The sequence below is a fragment of the Anoplophora glabripennis genome, unplaced genomic scaffold (assembly GCF_000390285.2).
Source record: "Anoplophora glabripennis isolate ALB-LARVAE unplaced genomic scaffold, Agla_2.0 scaffold5, whole genome shotgun sequence".
Lineage (NCBI taxonomy): Eukaryota > Metazoa > Arthropoda > Insecta > Coleoptera > Cerambycidae > Anoplophora > Anoplophora glabripennis.
In genome coordinates this window covers 3,087,031-3,109,826 of record NW_019416525.1, presented here as the reverse complement: position 1 = coordinate 3,109,826, position 22,796 = coordinate 3,087,031, and the positions used below count along the sequence as shown (strand labels likewise).

The following is a 22,796-nucleotide window of genomic DNA, read 5'->3' as shown; positions in this document are numbered from 1 at the left end:
TAATAATTTTATTATACTTTTTGTTTGTCTTAAAATTGCAGGTACTTAGATTTTTTTTCGCTTTTTATAGTCCCTATAATGTACCTATACGCCGAGAAAAATGTTTAAATTAAATAAATACAAGTTTGCTGCTGCTACAAAGTTGTTCAACGATTACCATATGCCCTGATTTATTGTAAATTTAATAATAGAACATTTGGGCAAGATTTATTAAAAATTAGTGTAAAAATTTTATTTTTTAGGCAGAACGTGTGCTTTTTTATTATTTAAAAGTGATCTATACTTTTGCATAAAACAACTGCAATTATTTCTGAAATTACTTTTATCCCAATTACTTTTTTTTTTCTTCTGACGGTCATTAGGTTTATACACGGAGAAAAATGTTTAAATAAAATAAATACGAATATGGCGAAGATGTAAAATTGTTGAACAATGTCCATATACCCTTCTTTAGCGATAAAACATTAGGACTAAATTAAAAATTAATGTAACCAACTTTATTTGGCAGAAGAATGTGTGTGAAAATTAACCTCACTCCCACTCAAAATACTTGCGACTGTTACTGAAATATTTACTTTTATTGTGAATCATAGCATATTTCTGTTCCTAAAATATACTTCAGCTGCTAAACATTATTGGAGATAATTAAAAAAACAACATTGTTCCATACTTTGGCTTAAAATCGCAGTGAATTTACATTTTCCCCCTCCCTACACACTTCATTAAAATGCCTATACACTGAGCAAAATATTTATAGCAAATTTAATAAAAATTAATGTAATATTTTTTAAACAGAACAGCCTAGGTTCTCTGAAATATATTTCAGCTTCAGTTATAATTTATACTTTGTTTTAATTTGGCTGCTAAGCGTTATTGGAGGCACTTAACACTCCATTAATTAGCAATTAACATAATGACAGTACTTTTCATTAAGAATACGACATATCTGTGTTTGCCTGTTAATGGAAAAATGGCGTGTAATAGGTCATTTAAACAGGAATTGCCTCAATAATGTTTTTTTTTTAATTCAAAATAAGCCTATACGCTCAGAAAAATATTTATTAAAATATGGTCATTTATTTATTAACAATCAGTTAATGATATTTTCCCTGTTAAGTTCGGTATTGTATTTTGGGTGAATCTGTCGTGATTAACATATCGCAAAGTGAAAAAAATTAATAGCCATTTTTCTGGTCGACATAACACCTGTTAAGGCATAAGCGGTGATCTGTCCGTACCCTCGGGCAGCACCAAAATAACTATAACCCCCTATGAGTGCTCTCATACATATTCAGTATGTAAATTTTCGAATCCTCACTCCCGTGTTTATGTATTCTTTATATTCAGGAATTTCGCCACTAACCAGTGACATATTAATATCCGATGTGTGGATTTTGCATTGTTTACTTTTAACCATATCGCCTGGAAAAAGCCATTGTTAAACGCTTCTTAGTTATTTAAAATACGATACGGTTTTTTTTTTTTGTAAAACTGTTAATGTTAACTTAAAAAATTATTATCCTCGATCCCTGTTCCAGTCCTAAGCCTTTGCTTTGCTTCACTTCGACTCGCAAAGGGTCCGTCCATTCAACGGAACGTCTACTATTGTAATTATTATTGTTAAAATGTACACCTGGTTTTTGGTTTCGCTGAATACGTTTCGCAGTTCGAAACGCGTATAATTACGTCCTTTTCCAGCCCAGATTGAATGGTCATTTCACCCTTTTTCCGGTTTCTTCTAGACTCTCCAAATTAACAGTAAGGAGATATCACATTTACCACACTTTTACTATACTTTTTAAATGCCTTCATTAGCTTGGCTGAGTGCAGTATCTGATGAGAAATTACTACGAGATCATATCAGCCACCAATTATGATAATTAAAGTTAATACGAACTTAAAACAAATTATACCGCGTCATTGTGTGTATTTTTGTGGTAGATATAGTCTTTCCGATCTCAATTGTAGAACCAAGAGGTTGGCAGTATGTACCAGCTTCGGTCGCTGACGCAGCAACTCGACATTGAAATATTTGAAAAACCTGTTCCCATATTTATTTAGCCACACCCATACGCAGATCTGGTCACCCAGTTGGAGAATGGGCGCGCGGACAAACGCGGCACAAATAGTTGTCAACATACGGCCTAGCAGTGCAATGCAGCAACGCGGAATTTGGTGTAATTCGGGTAATTTTAATTTATTGTAGGCACCTTCTATTGGTTATTCCAATTATATACAAATTATTATAATTTTTTACCTTTGGCAGAAAACTTTTTTAGGGACGCCTATGAAACCCATTAAATCTTATTGCTAGGCGTTTTTATACATGTTCAACTATATACAAAAATAGTCTACTTCTTTTAGGTATGTCAATAAAACAATTAATATTATTAATAAAATGGAATCATTTCTGTGGAATCTATCTTATTCTGATAATTACCATAATAATGTAAAATTTATCCGCTTCCCATGACACGAATCGTATTGTCATTAGTTAAAAGATCAAAGACAAACGCACCTCGAAACAACGAAAAAAATACAGATTTCTGCAGGAGTTTCGTCACATATTGCGCCTCTCGCGCAGTTATTTGCGTTTATATTTTATGAATGTATTAGTGGAGTCGGATTTGCCTAAAAATGCGGCTAAAAATGGACTGAACTTATTTAAATTTATATAGTTAGTTAAATATTAATGGAATTAATTAACATACCGGGCCGATCACAATATTTGAGAACTGTAAATATAAGAAAGTTACATTTAAATAAATTAAAGTTGAATAATCTGCATATTTAACGAGAAGCTGGTCTCTTGTAAATCACGGCGAGTAAAATCATAGATTAACATCAGAGTCGTTGACTTTAATTTAATTTGTGGCGATAACATTAAGCCACGCGATTTAATATTTGATTGACTTAGAAGTAATTGTATATGAGAAATCTTATAGTGCAAGAAACCTTTCTTATCGGGATTAGGACAATGGTGGATGCGAAAAGAGTGGTATAAATTCCACAAGGGCTTCTAAATGGGTATTACTGCGAAAAGAGACACACCTTATTCAGTTGAACACCCTCGAAAGTTGAATCTATGGAATTATATAATATAAAATAATAGAACACGCCGGTCGAGTTCCGTTCACAAAGGCGAAATGTTAAAAAATCTAGACGTCGTTACCGGCCCCTACGGTTGAGAATTTGACAACCCCTTGGGGACCTCGGAAGAAAAATGAGCCTTTATAAAAACATTTCGGCAATAAAACTATAAAGATGAGACATGTATGACAGGCAAAGTATTACCGCCATTAATTCACTAATCTTTTTCGTAAAAAACTAACTTACCGGCCTGAATAAACATCGGCCCGACCAAAAGTAATCAGAATAACGCCTGTATCGGCACGAAAATTCGTTCCGTTTTTAATGCTTTGCAAAAATTTACCACGGTTTCGAATATTTTTCGAAAAGTTTTCATAAACTTGCGATAAGAACTGTAATTATTGTTTTTCTCCATAATACGAAATGTACGTTTTTTCTCATGGCATAACCTGTAGGTATTTACACAAAATAATCGTTTTAAAGTTATTATACAAAACTTTATTTTATCAAAAAAATATATTGAAACTGATAGAAAAAACGTTTTTACAATTATTGGGTTGCAAAACCAAGACATTTTAATTAAACTTATTTTAGGTTGACACCAAGTATAAATCTACATTAAAAAATTATATTCCAAATTTTTTATGTATTTAATATCATTCGGTATCTTACAATTAAATATTATGTACAGTATGTTCAAAATGAGATATATTAACACTTGCATCGGCCAGGGACATTTAAATTAAAGCCGTTTTGCAGAATTTTATTGTAGTTTCTATTATTTTTTCAAAATTTTTATCTGGGTAGAAAAAACTGAAATTTGGCATATTATGTCTTCCTCTATACCACGGAATAATAATTTTTTTTAATTAATCGTTTTATATTTATGCAAAATTTGAATTTATTAAGAAATTTATTGAAGTTGATAGAAAAAGTGTTTACTTTGATATAATAGTATTTCGGTTATTTAAAGAGATATTACAATGAAGCAAGTTTTGCAAAATTTCACTACAGTTTGGAATATTATTCCCATAAATTTTGAAGTGTGGAAAAACTGGAATCTGGTATTTTTCACATTCTTCCATAGCACAAAAGATTAATATTTTTCTTAAATTAATAGTGAACATATATAATTTGCTTAGAATCATGTTCCCATTAGTAAATAAAAAATTAGTTTTACTTTAGAAAAAAAAACAATGCAAATTAATCGTTTTAAAATCAAGCAAAGCTATTTTGATAAAAAAAATGTATTGAATTAAGATATTTTTGTTAAAACATATATCTATAGCATATGTTCACAAAAATAACATTCCAAATTTTTTATGAATATATCCATCGTCAAATTAAATCGTCTTTCCGAAGTCAGTTGAACGTGTATAAAAACGCCTGGCAATAAAATTTAATGAGTTTCATAGGCGTCCCTAAAAAAGTTTTCTGCTAAAGGTAAAAAATTATAATAATTTGTATATAATGTGTAGAAAATTTCTATTATAACATATGTTCATTTGGCCAACAACATATTTCAATTATTTATGACCTCAAACAATTTTATTATATTGGTGGTAAATTTCGCTTTGTTCCGTTTCAAAAGGTCTCCAAAATGCCATTTTGTGATAATATTAGTAAACAAAATATGAATATAATATGAATGATTAATAGAAGATGCCTATAATGAATTAAAATTACCTGAATCACAACAAATTCCGCATTGCTGCACTGCACTGCTAGGCAATTTATCAACAACTGAGATTTATTGCCCAGTCGCCTAGTGCGGCTATGTTAAATTTTGCTATAGTTTCGAACTTTTTCCACACTTTTCCATAAATTTTGAGATATGTGTAAAAAACTGTAATTTGACGTTTTCTATCTTCCTTCTTGGCGCAAAATCGAGAATATTTATAAAAACGGTAAAGTAACAAACGCGTCGGCCGTTGAATAGTCTGAAGCGCCTTATCTTCGAATGAAAACCCGATCTCGATGTGCGTTACAAGATCCGAGAGCTCAAAATCCAAAAACGCTGACTAAGCATTCTCACTTAATACTTGTGATCCTATAGAGTGGAGATCTAACTGTTTTTATTGATGTTTCAGGTTGCAAGTCATTTTTTAAGAGAAGTGTCCGAAGGAATTTAACGTACTCGTGTAGGGGTAGCAGGAATTGCCCCATAGACCAACACCATAGGAACCAGTGCCAGTACTGTCGATTAAAAAAATGCATGAAAATGGGCATGCGACGAGAAGGTAATAAACAACTCTATCCCGCTCATAATAGTAAGTATGGTATTTTTGGATATACAGTACGTTAGCCTGAAAATACCAGAAACTTGTTGCCTTTATTTCCGTCAGTTCATTACATAATTGCATGTAGTTATTATTTTTTTTTAAGTGTTTTCTCGCTGTTGATACGAGAGAGGCCCAAAGGTTATCGGTTTCTGCCTGAAATTATTATCTTGTTAAAAAAAAACAGTAAACAAGATTTTGCTTACAATATCGACATGGTTTAATTACGCTTTTAAATTGTAATTATTCCAATACTGATAAAAAGTTTACATCCACGTCATAAATGGAAACATATCTGTACGAGACCAATAGCCGGGGGGTTCCTTTGAAGAAATAAATCACGTATCAGGAGCAAATTATTTTTATTCGAAACTGTAGCGAAAATATTCACGAACTCCATTACACGCGATGTTCACTGTGAGTGCGCTGGCCCACGGTAAAAACTCTTTATGAAAGGAATATTTTACGGTTTTTTTTGTGAAATAGTATTGCGAGGAAGCCATCCTGTAGGCTCCTGCGGAATTTGAATTTCATGTGAGCCGGGCATTTAGTGATGTATCTTTTTAAAAATCTGTATAAGCCAGGGAAAGAAAATATTTAGGCTTATGTATGTATAGCGGTCGTAGAATAGCAAACCAGAACCCTATTCTTGTAGATGATTGATCGATTTAATATACAAATACTTGACCGTAAGGCCTAACAAAGGGCCGTAGCCGTACCTAAAAGATCGTTTACCACTTGCATACATTAACAACTGACTTGAGATTAATGGTCGAATACGTGGCGGTATTGCCGGTCAGTATATGGGAAAATATTTAAATTTGTTCCTATCGTATCGTTACACTCTTTCTGCTACCTATATTTACCCCAAGATGTCGATAAATGGTCAATCACGTTACCGATTCGACCGTATCTTTTATTTTTCTATATCTCCCCTATGTTTATTCTATTCAAATAGCTGATTTATATGTGACCACAGGGCGATCTTTTCCCTATCTCCCGAGAGGTCGGTGAGGTATAATAACTATTCTTACAAAAATATTTTCATCGCTACTTAACTGAAACCTTATTTCCCAAAAATCTAAAAAAATGCGAATCAAGAGGAAAGAACAGCAAAATTACAATCATTCAAATAGAGTACTAACTTTAAAGTAAAATTACATTATTCAAAAAGATGTAATTTTATTGTAAAATTACAATTGCGTATATAACTGGACGTAAAATTACAATAAAAGTGCTAGAATAGTGAAATTAAATCAGACATTAATCGTTGTAAATGGTTGTCTTGACTTAAAGACAGAATACATTATAAATTACATATTACAGTTTGAATTTTACAAATAGAAAAGGTAACTATTTCCAATATAAAATAAACGGTTATCATAAACTTTAATTGTCCAGCAACTAATTCTGTAAAAAGCTAACTACAGTAGTGTAAAATTACAGCGAAATTACAATAAACTTACGGAAAGGTATATAATCACTTCAATTTTTTATTTTTAATAGTAATTAATGTATATATTTCCAAAAAATTTAAAAAATACGACACAGGAAGAAAATACATAGTAAAAGTACAATAATTAAAATAAAGGACTTATTGACAGCAATACTTTGAAATTTCCATTGAACTGTGAATTTACAATTACATTGTAAAGTGTCTGTAAAATTACATTTCTCTTGGTAGAATTTTACACTTAAAGTACACGACTTGACAATGTCTGGCAAATTTACAAAATAACTGTTGTATATAATTGGAGGTAAAATTACACAATAGTGAAATTAAACCAGATATTGATGGTATTTTATTACAAATGAACGCGAATAAATGGTTATCTTGACTTAAAAACCAAATAAGTTCTAAATTACATATTACAATTTGAATTTTACAACTGAAAATGTAATCTACTTCTATGATAAATATCCACTGTAATGTTTTATTTATAAGGGAAATTATGTATTTATATCTGTAATACGAACGTAAATTTACATTAATGGGAATTATGAATACAATGCAAATTTACTTTACTACCTCTTTTTCATGTGAATTGTTGGTTTTGCCACATTTTGCAAAGATTTGCGAGTCGTTCTATCCAAGCCGATAATGGTACGCTTCCTTAGAAATCCATTAAAAGAATTAGCTCAGACTTAAAGATAAGTACCAAAGTTCATTAGTTCGTCATTTAACAGATAAGGACATAGTAGTCTTGTTATTAGTTTTTATGCCATAGAACATAAAATTAATCTATTTTATTATCGAGGCAATAGCGCTATATTTATTTATACTGCAGTAAAGGAAATAACTACGGTTTTATTGACCATTTTTCAGAGCATTTCGAGAACTTGTTTCAACTTAAAATTCAGATAAATGAGCGATGGGAGTAAATATAGGTATTTCTTTAATTATTTTAGGGTAAGATTTCTATTTATAAGTGGACCATATGATAACTGTTCCACGTTTTCAAGATATGTTTACTTAAAATCGAAATCAAAATGGCTACTTGAGTTACAGCATATATATTTATAGCTACACAAAGTTAACATTGTATCAATTTCCTATATTGTACCGAGCAGATTTCGCATCTTACGGTTTCTAAAACAAACTTTCTTTATCCACTTTATTTTACGTCACTGCTTTTAAGAGAATGCGATCGAATAAATTTCTTACACGTGACCTTTTGACCTTACGCGAGACCGGCTATGTCAACCCTTTCGGTTCATTAATAATTTCGCTATTAATCAGACGAATTGTTTATCAGAACCATAAATTAGTGTTAGTTTGTGAGATATTTCCGGTATTCTCAACAAGTGTACCTAATTTATTATTATGACGGTAAAACATTCAAAGTGTTCTTTTTTATTAACTCTTCAGACAATATTTGTCCGAGAATCATCAGTTTTGTTCTAAGCGGAAATACGCCAATTATCGTCTTTGGATGTTGAACTTATAAAAAGAAATATCAAATCGATAAATTATTGTGTTCTGTTGCATTACCAGAAAATGGTTTAACACTAGAACCAGTGGCGTATAATCAGGGTCATAATAAAAAAAATGCGTTTTTACGTTTGCTTAAATAATATTCACTGCTGGTAGTATCAAGGGTACCTACGTGTAACGTTTCAGTATCTTTTGTATTCGGTTAAACGCTGTAATACCCCGTAAAACGAGACGCATATGCCCGTACTGGAGTCAGGTAGCAAAAATGAAACTTGTTTCTGAAGGGTTCCTATTCGCATATAGACACCTTACGTCTTGGGGTAACGTATATGGATGACCAGTGTCCAGTAAATATTATGTAAATCAGGATAAGGGCACGTTAAGGGATCTTTATTCAAATCTGGTCTAGTATTCTTTTTTCGTGGGAAAACATTGGGGCCCCGGCTTATGAGAATGTGAGACTGGCATACGAAATGCGATTTAAGGCGACACAAAACAAAATTTGCATTGCCTTTCTTCCTGTAATTCGAACGACCGAATATTTACCCGCAGGAGCAATTATAGCAACCCGGATATGTTTCAACGCGTCTATATTTCATTAACCCTTCAAAAATTCATGATATTTCGAAGACAATATTTGTGTTTGTTTCAAAAATTCTGATTCAACTCAATATATTTTTAAATTATGCCTGAATCTATCAAAAGTTAACCCTATGCTCTCAGTGTGTTCTCCTAATGATGTTGAAAATAATATGTATACTAGATTTGTGGTTAATTGGAACATTGAAGGAGGATTTTTGAAACCAAAAGGCATTCTGAGAAATTCGCACCTTTTGAGAATGAATTTTCTCAATGTCTATCCACTGGCTAAATCGATCGATATTTCACTAACCTTTTGAATATATAAGGCATAATTGAAGACCCCCAGGGAAGAAGGAGGCATGTGACGACATATTCTAGTCGACAAATTCACTGGAGACAGACCCCACAGTCCGTCAATACTTGTGTTTGTTTCAAAAACTTTGATTTGTCCGTGTTTTTAAATTAAGCCTAAATCTGTCAAAAGTTAATCTTATGCTGTCAGTGTACTTGTAAGGACGTTGAATATTATTATTTCATTGATGTAAACTAGACATCGATTAGGTAAACCTGATAGAACATGATTCGTGGTTCGTTGGAGCTTCTAAGGCACATTTTGGTGACCAAAAGGCATTCTGAGAAACTCATAATGACCATTACTGGCCTAATGTAATGTAAGGTCGTGTTTATTCGCTTTTCAAAGCGCCTGTACGCATATTTCAATAATTTTAATCAACATATTTTTAAATAACTAATAATATATGTGTTTGGCGCAATATGAAGAAAACTTATTAATAAAAAACAGTATAAATTATAGCGTAACGCCAACAAACTATGACCTGCAACCGGTTTTAAATGTATTGTAGATGCAAATGCAATTCTATATACATATATACATAGTTATTTGCGCGAAAGGTATTCAAACGTTCCTTATAGATACACGAATTATCGTTGAATAAATTATTGTTTATTTAAATCTCACCTTCACTTTCGCAACGAATATTCGTGTACGTTTTTAAAACCTCGAATCTTCACGGGCCATTACGATAATTTAACGGCGGGAGAAAAATGGATACTAAGGCGAGTAAAAAAATTCAAACATCACAATTAGCACATAGAGCCTTGTTATAAAGACGCTAGGAACAATAACCCGAGCCGAAATGAGATGGTAAGTAAAAATTGTGCGAAGTGCGCGACAAAAAGTGGGGTTACATTATACTGGAGGAGAGGTTGAAGCGTTAGTGTCACTTACAGGGTGTCTGCTAGATCAGTACACTTACTCGCCGGAGTCGGATATTCACACAAACGTCCTGTACCTTAATTAAAGCCGATTAAGGTTTGGAAGGTTAGTCGAAAAAGTAATTACAATAGAACCGGAAGTAGATCGATGAATATTGATGAAATAGATTTGAATTGACCTTAAATAGATATTTTTTCAGGAATTTGTACATAAATCTAAATACGTTTATTTTAAAAATATACATATACGAATCTTTGTCTATTTTGTTACACATCGTACACCCTATATGTCGGATGGGACAATGAATATAGAACTTGTCATGCTACAAAGAATTTCGAAGAAACTTGTAATATTACAGCGGAAGCGTTAGACAAAACAGTCGGACTTATATAAACTAGGTATACACTTCATTAATTTAATTATAGTGTCCATTCTGAGAATGTGCTTGTAATATTTCAGTACTACGTCCTAGGGTCGACCCTATGCCTTCGGGCAATGATCGGTGAAATCCCTGAAACTTATCCATAAAGAAAATACGAAGAAATGAAGTGCCAAGCAATCAGAATTTTTTTTCGGATTCATCCATTAAAAATTTGAAACAAAATTCTCTTTGTCTTAGAAGACCAGTATTGTTTAAATTAAAATGAATTTCGTTGGAAACTACTGAAATTGGGCAATCGGAGAATAAATGACACGTTGTTCATCTTAAGCAGATTTCTTGAGCGTGAAAAATGTAAATCCATCCGAGGATATTTGTGGGAGGTGTTTTTTTTTAGAATGTGACACAAATATGTCAAAGACGGAGAAAGTATGTAGGTTCGACGACGTTGCTCGTCGCGGTTGGCAAATAAATAAGATAACTAAGCCGAACGCTGTTACTACGGCGAGTTTTAGTTACATGAGAGGCGCCATTTTCGAGAATAATCCCAAGATAATGTTTAAATATGTTTCTCTTCACAATTAGAAAAAAAAAAAAAAATATTATTCGTACAACTGTTTTGTTCAGGGTCATATTTTTTACAACACGATTTCGTTTATTTTGCAATAGCGCTGCCAAAGTCGCCAATTTTTCTTTCTGAAATAACGTACGGGATACGGGGTGTTTTGAAACATGAAGTCATAAATTCAAGATATAATAGAACAATGGGTCTACACGCAGAAAAAAATTGTTGATTCAAATGTACAACATTTGATTTTAAGGTATCGCACGTTTATATACAGGGTGTTTCAGTTCGAGTGAATCAAACTTTAACCACAAATAGAACTCTATAAATAATTCAGAATCGCCTTATAAAGCAGGGTCTAAGTCTCACCGTTAACATTTGCACGTGTGCATAATTTACTGCAAAATTTACAAATTTTTGTAGGTCAGTGGCGTAGGAATGGGTAGTAAAGCGGGATTTTTTTTTACCCCAACTTCTACGTCAATGACCTAATAATCATTTGGGATTCATTTTTAGAATCCGTGGACAATTCTACATAAAAAAGGTATACTTGTTGAAAATCGGTATAGTGTATCGTTTTACCGAAAATCTCAGTTGAATGGGAGACTGTTCTTCTGATGGGACTTGAATATTCATCCATTTTTTTACAAACGGTAACTAATATTTCAAATATTAAAAATAAAATGACAGTTTCTGATGACAGATAAGTCTATTATTGCTTAGTTGTTTTTCTGTAACACCCTGTATAAGCTAGAAAATATTATGAAATCTACCATGAAAAAAATCAGTGCGATTGTGGAAGATGCTCGGGATCGTCCAGACTAATAATTAGTTAATTTGTTTATAAGGCCATAACATGTAAACTATTTAACTTACCGATCCCAAATTTGGTGTGAGTTATTAGACAGTGATAAGGAATGAGAGGATGCGATGCCAAAACGTTCTGGTAATAATAACGCAGTTTATAAATGTTTAATTCAAAAGTCATAAATAAACTTCTTCTGTTTATAACTTTTGATCTAATNAGCGTAAGTGGCTCCATCTATAGTGCTACTTTCCACCTACGCCATTCTGTGACCTGCTACAATTTTCTTTCAAGAAAACATAAGTTTGATTATAAATATGCTATATTTGTCTTGAATAATTCCTAACATTAATACTAAATTTTAAATATACACGCATATATATTTTAAGGAACTGGTAGTTTTGAAACAAATATATTTGTAGTTATGATGAACTGTAAGAGATATTGTAGCTAAAGTCCGAGATAATAAATTTCAAAACTATAAAAGATTTGAATTAAATTGTATATATTCACAAACAGTATGAATTCTAAGAAAAATCATAGATTACAGCAAATATTTCACATAGTTTGACGAAAGTATATACATTTGAGTAGAATAAAATAACATTTACGGCAAATAATTCCATTTAAAACTATCTGCTCGTTTGATCCAAATACTTTTTTTTTCAGTGTTGTGGATTTGTTTCTGAGATAGATAGAGAGAGATGCAGCAGTATTATTAGTTTTCGATTATATTTCCAGTTTTTTTTAGGTTAGGTTTCCAGTTTGAGGTTAGGTTTCAGTCAGTTGCGTTTTCCACAAACAACGGTATATTTTCGACTATTTAAAAAAGTGTACGTTTTTATGAAAAATTAAATGTAACTGGCATCAAAACACTATTTTCCCACCAATATTATTCAACACGCGGAGTTGCCAAATGTAACTGTTAATACCTGAAATTGGGTAATTTTTTTGTTTCACGCAAAGGGCGATCTTAAACGAACACCCGCGCTCCTGAGCGGGCTCGACTGGTACAAATCACATTACATCAAGGCAACATCTCGTGTCGGTAAATAAAGAAGGAACGTTACGAGAGCATGTGGCGCAGTGCCTTTTTAACACTTCTGGCACGTGAGGGGTCCAGAGAGAGAGAGAGAGAGAGAGAGAGAGAGAGAGAGAGAGAGATAGAGTGAGAGTGTGGCACAGCTTCGGGTCAAGTTATGTTGTGCTTTGACAGATCTCAGGTATATCTAAACAAAATAAAACAACCGCAAGCCGAGAGGCCATTGTCTGAAGCAATTGAGAGCCAACGCTAGTAACGAGCCCTCATGCGGACCCACGAATAGATAACTTAAAAAAAGATTAACGTCGTTTTAATTCCCGTGTTTAATAAGACCTACGTTACTTAAATTGGGGAATATAAGGGCGTTAAGATATGCATATGTTTATTAGTATTAATGTGCCTAAAATGGCCCGATTGACGGATTGAATAACAATAAATTTAAATTTTTTTGTTTTTTTTACTAATTCAAAAAAATTTAGTGGGTAAAAGTGGGACGACTTTGTTCTATGAAACCGTCTTTTGTTTTTGAGATTGTGCAGGGTCTTTAACGACGTAAGAAAATGAAAAATCTGCGGTTTACAAAATTTTAAAAAGGAAGAAAATAAATGGGAAATGACTCATTAAATTACTAAAATTAGTTCTGTTGCTCGGCCGGAGGAAAAGCCGCGCACAGAAGGGAGCTGTGTCGGTGCTACCGATCTCGGGGTACCTCATCGGCGATAATATGCATGAAATTAAAACAAGCCCCAATCTCGGATCTACACGATAAATTTCACAAGTGTGCGCGCCAAATCGTCGAAACTACCTACCGCTAATGAAGTGCAACTAGAAAATTGCGACGGAATTGGTAAGAATTTTTATTGCCGGCCACATTCGATTTACGAGCAACGTTTTCTGACTTTATGGACACCGTAGGCCAAAGCACCTAGGCAGGTCCAAAATGACGATGAAAAGTCAAATGCGTCCAATAATTGTGCTGGACGTCGAAAATTATTGCATCAAAATAAGAAAATTTCAGTAAAATTAATAACCCCAGAAATTCGACGCCCCTGAATATTTTTTAAATTCACTCAACTTTTGATTCCCAACTGTGTTTCGAAGAAGAAAAATTGTTTGGAAAGCGAGTCATATTTATAATATTTTTAAATCTAAAATAAGTTTGTGATACATTTCAATAAATACTACTCTATAACTATTATCTTCAAAGGAAAAAGAGTTTTTCTGTTATCAAAAGTTAAAAAATAAATTGATGACATTGTATCTGAAAGATTAATCATGTGATCACCCGGTGTGGTTTTACCGCGCGTGTGCTAGTTGTGCGGTAAGCATGTTTAGATTCATTCAAGATGTCATTTTTTCTAAAAGTTTGCTGTTTATGTATAGGATTAAGAAGTTTTAGATAAAAGTTGTAGGGTATCAAGAAAACAATGACCTTGGATTTTACCTCTATCTTAATTTTCAAGGTCAGGTCAGTCAACTTGAAAATATTAAATGCAACACTATTTTTACGCCGACAATCGATAGAGTGACAAATTTTACGGCCGATTATGGGGTCAGGAAATTTTTCCTGTATGTCCTTGGAGGTTATTTGGAGGTCAAACTCATTAATTTTTGAATAGCTCGACAAAAACGTTTTTAGGATTTTGAATTAGAAAGTAGATGGCTTGGATTTGACCTACGCCACAGGTTTCAAGGTCAAAATAACTACCATTTTAAATTCACTAATTCCTTCATTAAAATATGTTGGCGACCTTGGATTTTACCTTGATCTTAAGTTTCAAGGTTGAGTCAAAGTCAACTTGAAAATATTAAATGCAACACTATTTTTACGCCAACAATCGACTGAGTGACAAATTTTACGCCCGATTATGGGGTCAGGAAATGTTTTCTGTATGTCCTTGCAGATTATTTGGAGGTCACTCATTAATTTTTTAATAGCTCGACAAATACGTTTTTAGGATTTTGAATTAGAAAGTAGATGGCTTGGATTTGACCTACGCCACAGGTTTCAAGGTCAAAATAACTACCATTTTAAATTCACTAATTCCTTCATTAAAATATAGTCTTGAACAATTGACATTTCCATTTTCATTGCAAGTGAAGGATATTGTTTCTTTGAAACACAATCAGGAATCAAGTGCGTTCAAGTGCAAGTGTGAGGTTCTTGGTTGACATATAATTTCGTTACGTCAGTCTAGATAAAATATCAAAAAATATATATTTGCGTAAATTATTTAACATCCTGTATATCGAAAAGTAAGTCGAAAACCGTTCGTCAAACGAAAAAAATTGAAGACCACATTGGCTCAGAAAGGAATGAGGATAAAAATGATTTTTATTTTTAGAAAAAGCAGTGGCGTAACATATTTTTCTTCAAAAATATTCAATACAAAACCTGTACAGACACCACTGGCTAAAATAATAAAATTGTTTGTACATCAGAAAATGCATCTCGATGAATAGAAGGCGTGTACCAAATTTGAAAAAATATCTAGGGTAATACCAGAGTTACAAAAAAATGTTGTTTCATAAAACTTTAGCACCCTGTAGTTCAAAAGTTAAGACATTCAGGACATATGTCCATATGAAGAATATCGGCAATTACAACCATTCTCGAGATATTTAAGCATATATAAATATTAGTTAATCATTAAATTTAATTAAGATGTTACATCTAAAATTTAATTAAAATCGTATATTATTGCGAATCGTAGTAAAATAAAAATCACGAAATGTTCATAGAAACATCCTTACAGAGCCACTGATAACATAAAATATAGATTTGTTTACGTTTTCTTCACTTGTTATTTATTTTAAGCCTTGGTAAAGCGACCGCGGCTATCGCTTTACTGACATTTAAAAAGCGTGTATGTTTACGAAACTGGAAACGAGGATAAATCACAAATTTCCATCGGGTCCGTCCGTAAAATATGTTATTGTTTAGCTAACGGTTTGCCCGATCGCCCTGTACATGTATTATAATTCCGAAGACTTAGGTTGCTATGCTGAATGCGGTTATCGTGGGAAATGACCTTAGCTGACCCTGACCCTGTAGCCTCTACCGAGACCCAGCGAGTACCGACCAGAGAGCACAAGCCACAGACCACTGACGGTACGAACCCATCAACCACGGGTATGCTCTATGCTCCACAACTAAGCTTTCAAATAACTGAATCATACCGTGATGGACGTTTTATTAAATAGCCATGCTCACTTGGCCACGTTCTAATCGCATTTTCTCGTTTTTAACTCTCCCACTAGGAAGATCTCGTGTTTTGTCTAAAACCAAACATGATTACGGGCGGGTATTTACGCCGAGAAACTAATTGCAGCACATACAATTGTCGGTTTACAGCTCAAAACATGAAATTGTTAATACATATTTTTTTTTATAAAAAAGATTTGTGTGAAATACTCGTTTATTTGTTTTCGTTTTGTTTGCGCGTTAGTTTTTCATCAAAAACAAATTCAACGTTCTTAATTGCGACTATTAAGACCGATGTTTGTACAAAAATGGGTATTTCTTTGAGCGTAAAAAAATGTCACTCAATTTCACTCAATAACGTATCTGTCTGCACCCGATTGAGTGAAATATCCACTCTTATTAATATGAGTACAACGAAAGTGAAATTATTGAAACAGAAATGAGTGAATTTTACTCAAATCCGGGTTTCTGATAACTATCATGTGAGTGGCTTTCGACTCTATTTTTAGTACCTATGTAAAACCAATTAAGAGTTGACTTTTTCACTAAATTCAACTATTACACTGTAAAAAATCGCTGTGAGTGAAAGCAATAAAGGTTCGAAGAGAATCCATTTAGTGAAATTATTGAGTACATTTCCACTCAATATTGGGCACTTTGATCATTTTACTCATTTGCGATTATATTTAAACTAAAACTGAATTCACTCAAATATAGGTACTCCTTAAATAAATTCTTCACGTAAACTTGTATTTGGTGCACTTGTGCCTAAATCAAAGTAAATGTCCTTATTACTGAGTGATCCCACCTTTTTTCATATCCAGATGCATTTATTTACCCAGAATAGAGTCAAAAGTCACTCAATTGATAGTTAGCAGTAACTCGAATTTGAGTAAAACTCACTCATTTCTGATGGAATAGTTTCACTTAGTTGTACTCATACTAATAGAGTGAAGATTTCACTCAATCGGGCGTGGACAGAAATTGAGTAAAATTGAGTGAAATTTGAGTGAAAATAAATTTTGTCTAATAATTTTGTTTATAGATTCAGAATTTATAAAGTGGATTTGTACCCTTGAAATTATTTAAAATATATAGGGTGTTTCGTAAAATTTAGGAACTGATAGAACATCAAAAAAGTAAGAAAATATCGAGATACAGGGTGTCAAAGAAATTTTAAAAAATCAAATTTTAACTATATCTTTTCCAAAAAAACACATAAAATATTGAAATTTCGTACTGGTAAGTTTTCGAGGGTGCTAAATTCGTTAATATTGTTAGTTTTTAGCCACCTGCTAGAGGTCGCTAGTTACGACCTTATCCAGTGACATTTAATGACGTAACTTTTTTGAGGTTGTGTTTTCTGCAATGCAAATTATATTTTCCTATGCAAAATTTCATTTCACGTAAAAATTGTACTCTTGTTGAAATCGTTAAAAATGCGCCCTTTTTGAGAAAAACGCTATTGACTGTCCCAAAGTCAACTTATATTTCTTGTATCTCAAAAAATAAAACTCTTGGTCCATACGACAAAATCGTCTCATTCTTTGATGTTGTATTCCTATAAAAACATTTTCCCTCGGCATTTTTTTTGTACGAGTTGTACCATATGGAGCGAATTCGCAGACGCAACGATAAGATTTGCCGTTCCAAATCACGTAAGTTCGCGTATATCAGAAGGAACGACAAATTTACATAAGACGATAAAAATCTCCGTGTCATCTTTGTAGCGTCCGTGGTACAAAGGATATTGTAAAATTATGTATCCACGCATCTGCGGACCCATCGGCCACAACAGATTGGTCTACATTCTCGTATTTTTTTCAACGGCACACATCCGTATGTAATAGACATTAAAATGACAATACGATAGATGAACATATATATATATATATATGTATATGTATATGTCGAAAAAATTTAAAAGCCGAACGGCAATCAATGCTAATTCAAACGTCACAACTTATATAAATGATGTTAGACAACCATGTGGCTTGATAAATGGTAAGTTATTCGTTATATCTTCGGGGATAGTGATGAACTTGGTTCACTTGATAGTCGATCGACTGCGGGCGTTTTTAGGCTGGCCGTCGAAGTTGTACCGCATCACCTCCGGATCCAGTTATCTCTTTTAATAACACCGTCGCCCGACCTTTTTTTCAACTTCTACATTCACTTCTGTTTTACAATAAATTCATTTCACTCGAAACTCACGCTATTTTTTATGTACCATCTCATCTCACTTAGACTAAGGTGTACACTTGATAGAATAAATATTCATCGTATATCTTCAGTTCGGAGCTTGCAACGTTTAAATATACGCCAGAATGTATTAATGCGTGAAGTACTATAATCATTTAACAGGATGCCAAAGAACTTGGCATCGTTATAAACAAAGCCTCGTAAATTATTACTCGGTTATATTCTTATACATAATTACAATATATAGTAACATTCAAACCCTTAAAAAGCACAGTACTCAAATTGATAGTGAAAGAAACAAATGATTACAGTAATACGAAAAAAGTGGGCTGAGTCAAGATAAAGTCACAATTCCCGGATTGGTGCGTGTTTTGAATTTAACATCAAGAAATTCCTCCAGAAAGCGATTATTTTTGAGATTTAAAAATGACTTGCGCCAGAACCCCATAACCCCGTAACCCCATAATCCCGTGACCCCATAACCCTACGACAGATACTGACTAACAAATAATAACACAGCACTACTAAAAAGAAGTAGGCCAAGCCGTGGACCAGTCCAGTGAATCCAACCCCATGAATTCGAATATCAAAATTCCCGGATTGGTTCGTGTTTTGACCCTAACATCAAAAAACTTCTCTAGAAAGCAATTTATCTTTTTTTAAGCAATTTTCGAGATTTCAAACTAAGTTGACAGTCAGCGGTTGGAAAACATTTAAAATTATAATCGCATTGCGTCATAACCCCATAACTCCATAGCTTCATAATTTCGTAACCCCATAACTCCGAAAGTTCACAATTTTTCCGTAATTAAGTGACTAACAAATGATAACACAGCACCACAAAAAATGAAGTGACCAGACCAGTGTCCACTACATAGTGTTTTGACCCGATGAATCCGAATCTAAAGTCAGAATTCCCGGATTGGTTCGTGTTTTGACCCATGTATCAAGAAACTCCTNGCTAGAGGTCGCTAGTTACGACCTTATCCAGTGACATTTAATGACGTAACTTTTTTGAGGTTGTGTTTTCTGCAATGCAAATTATATTTTCCTATGCAAAATTTCATTTCACGTAAAAATTGTACTCTTGTTGAAATCGTTAAAAATGCGCCCTTTTTGAGAAAAACGCTATTGACTGTCCCAAAGTCAACTTATATTTCTTGTATCTCAAAAAATAAAACTCTTGGTCCATACGACAAAATCGTCTCATTCTTTGATGTTGTATTCCTATAAAAACATTTTCCCTCGGCATTTTTTTTGTACGAGTTGTACCATATGGAGCGAATTCGCAGACGCAACGATAAGATTTGCCGTTCCAAATCACGTAAGTTCGCGTATATCAGAAGGAACGACAAATTTACATAAGACGATAAAAATCTCCGTGTCATCTTTGTAGCGTCCGTGGTACAAAGGATATTGTAAAATTATGTATCCACGCATCTGCGGACCCATCGGCCACAACAGATTGGTCTACATTCTCGTATTTTTTTCAACGGCACACATCCGTATGTAATAGACATTAAAATGACAATACGATAGATGAACATATATATATATATATATGTATATGTATATGTCGAAAAAATTTAAAAGCCGAACGGCAATCAATGCTAATTCAAACGTCACAACTTATATAAATGATGTTAGACATCCATGTGGCTTGATAAATGGTAAGTTATTCGTTATATCTTCGGGGATAGTGATGAACTTGGTTCACTTGATAGTCGATCGACTGCGGGCGTTTTTAGGCTGGCCGTCGAAGTTGTACCGCATCACCTCCGGATCCAGTTATCTCTTTTAATAACACCGTCGCCCGACCTTTTTTTCATCTTCTACATTCACTTCTGTTTTACAATAAATTCATTTCATTCGAAACTCACGCAATTTTCGAGATTCAAACTGAGTTGACAGTCAGCGGTTGGAAAACATTTAAATTCATAATAGCATTGCGTCATAACCCCATAACTTCATAATCTCGTAACCCCATAACCCCGAAAGTTCATAATTTTTCCGTAATTAAGTCAGAAACTGACTAACAAATGATAACACAGCACCACAAAAAATGAAGTGACCAGATCAGTATTACCTACATAGTGTTTTGACCCGATGAATCCGAATCTAAAGTCAGGATTCCCGGATCGATTCGTGTTTTGATTATTCAAATTTCGTGGCTGAAAACGTATATAGGTTTTTTACGTTTACGTTTTTTATATACGTATATATATACGTATTTTCGAAACCGAGTGAGTTGCGCGAAACTAAATGTGTACATGACATAGCTAGTACCATGCGAAACATCGCCATAATTTTAAAAATGTTGTCACCGCCGTTCTTGGGGGTGAAAATTCGAAAAATTTTGAATTATTCAAATTTCGTGGCTGAAAACGTACATAGGTATTGTATTTTTGAAACCGAGTGAGTTGCGCGAAACTAAATGTGTACAAGACATAGCTAGTACCATGCGAAACATCGCCATAATTTTAAAAATGTTGTCACCGCCGTTCTTGGGGGTGAAAATTCTAAATATTTAGAATTATTCAAATTTCGTGGCCTAACATCAAGAAACTCCTCTAGAAACTGGTTTTCGAGATTTCAAATTTACTTCGAGTAGTCGGTGATTGAAAAAACATTCGGATTCGTGATCTCACTGCGCCATAACCCCATAACCCCGTAGCTTCGTAACTCTGTAACCCCATTTCCTGTAACTTTCCCGTAATTAAACCAGAAACTGACTAACAATTAATAACATAGCACCATAAAAAATATCCTTTATAGTGTTTTAACACGATGAATCTGAATGTAAAGTCAGAATTCCCGGATTGGTTCGTGTTCTGACCCTAAGGTCAAGAAACTTCTCTAAAAAGCGATTTTCGAGATCTCAATTTGACTGCAGTAGTCAGCGGTTGAAAAACCATTCAAATCTATGCTCTCATTGCGCTATAACCTCGTAGCTTCATAACCCCATAACCCCGTAACCCCATAACTTGAAGTGTGTGAGGGTGAATAACCACGAAACTATGGGAGCATGGATCTCATTCATTAGGGGTAAGAAAGTACCTACATAACTGTGGTCCATAACCCCATAACCTCGTAACCCCATAACCCAGGGCGAAAAACCCAGGTTACGCAGAATTATACAATCTTGGATTTTTGACGAATGAGATCCATATTTCCTCAGTTTCGTGGTTCTAGAACCCCACACATCCCAGATTATGGTGTTCCAGGGTTATAGGGTTTAGGGTTTATGGTGCAATGAGATGTGTCTAAGCTGCCTAAGCGATATGAAATAAGGTACTAGAGTTGTTAACAATAGTGAAATTTTTTGATATACCAAAAGATACTTTGCTTGGGGTCACTTTTAAAAGTTTAAAGGAAAGAACGCTTTCTCATAAAGTTTTTCATCTTCACCACACAATCCTGGGACACGCTGTATACACTGCGAACCGCGAAGACGAGTTTGCCTTAAGTAAAAATAAAATCGATGTTTGTGTGATTCAACAACTTTTATTATAATTTTATGGGGACGAAACGTTCCTTTAAAAACCTGTTGAAATGCAGATATTTTTATTGCCGAAAATAATGATCCACCTGCTGTTTTAAAACAAAGTTTCGTGGTTAAAGATTTTACAACACTGATTCAATCTCATTTCCGTTCACCGTATCCGCACTTAACCCCACGCTGAAATTATGATGCTCGTTTGTACGTATACTGTTGCGCTACGCCTTGGTTTGATTAAAGCCTTTAAAATCGAAATCTACGTCGCTTCATAACTTAATACAAACAACTTATTCTTCCAATATCTGTTAATTCTGCAAATGGAAATATTTAGAATAGATGACACAATCAATCTCTTCGATTCAATTTGGCAACAGGCAAAAAGAGCGTCAGTAACCCCCTTAGTGATATTTTCCTTGTTGCAGCCGTCCAAAGGGGAAGAGTACCGCCATCCCAACCGTCGCTTCCAGGTCTGTCGAATCAGTTCCTCAACTCCACGGACTCGGTGACGACGTCCCTGAGCAACCACACGTACCTTAGTAGTTACATATCGTTGTTATTAAGAGCGGAACCATACCCGACAAGTAGATACGGCCAGTGCATCCAAACGAACAACATCATGGGAATAGACAACATATGCGAACTGGCGGCCAGGCTACTTTTCTCGGCAGTCGAATGGGCGAGGAACATCCCTTTCTTTCCGGACCTCCAAGTCACTGACCAGGTTTGTGGATGAGTTAAGGGTTAAAGCGGCTATTTAACGAGCGAGTTTTTGTCGTAGGTGGCGCTGCTGAGACTAGTGTGGTCGGAGCTGTTCGTTCTGAACGCGAGTCAGTGCTCCATGCCGCTCCATGTGGCACCCCTCATAGCAGCGGCTGGGCTCCACGCCTCGCCTATGTGCGCGGATAGGGTGGTTCAGTTCATGGACCACATTAGGATATTTCAGGTGAGTTTCAAGTTTGCTGTTGCTTATAGGAAA

At 34.1% G+C, this 22,796-nt stretch overlaps 1 protein-coding gene across 1 annotated transcript in view; it reads left to right on the top strand.

Annotated features, from left to right (window-relative positions):
- The window catches only part of LOC108906778 (steroid receptor seven-up, isoforms B/C), a 53,180-nt gene that overhangs the window by 4,024 nt on the left and 26,360 nt on the right, over nt 1-22,796 (top strand). Inside the window, exons 2-4 of the mRNA XM_018710137.1 lie at nt 5,181-5,330; nt 22,243-22,541; nt 22,599-22,763. Coding sequence (XP_018565653.1) covers nt 5,181-5,330; nt 22,243-22,541; nt 22,599-22,763 — 614 coding nt within the window. The remainder of the gene's footprint in view (nt 1-5,180; nt 5,331-22,242; nt 22,542-22,598; nt 22,764-22,796) is intronic.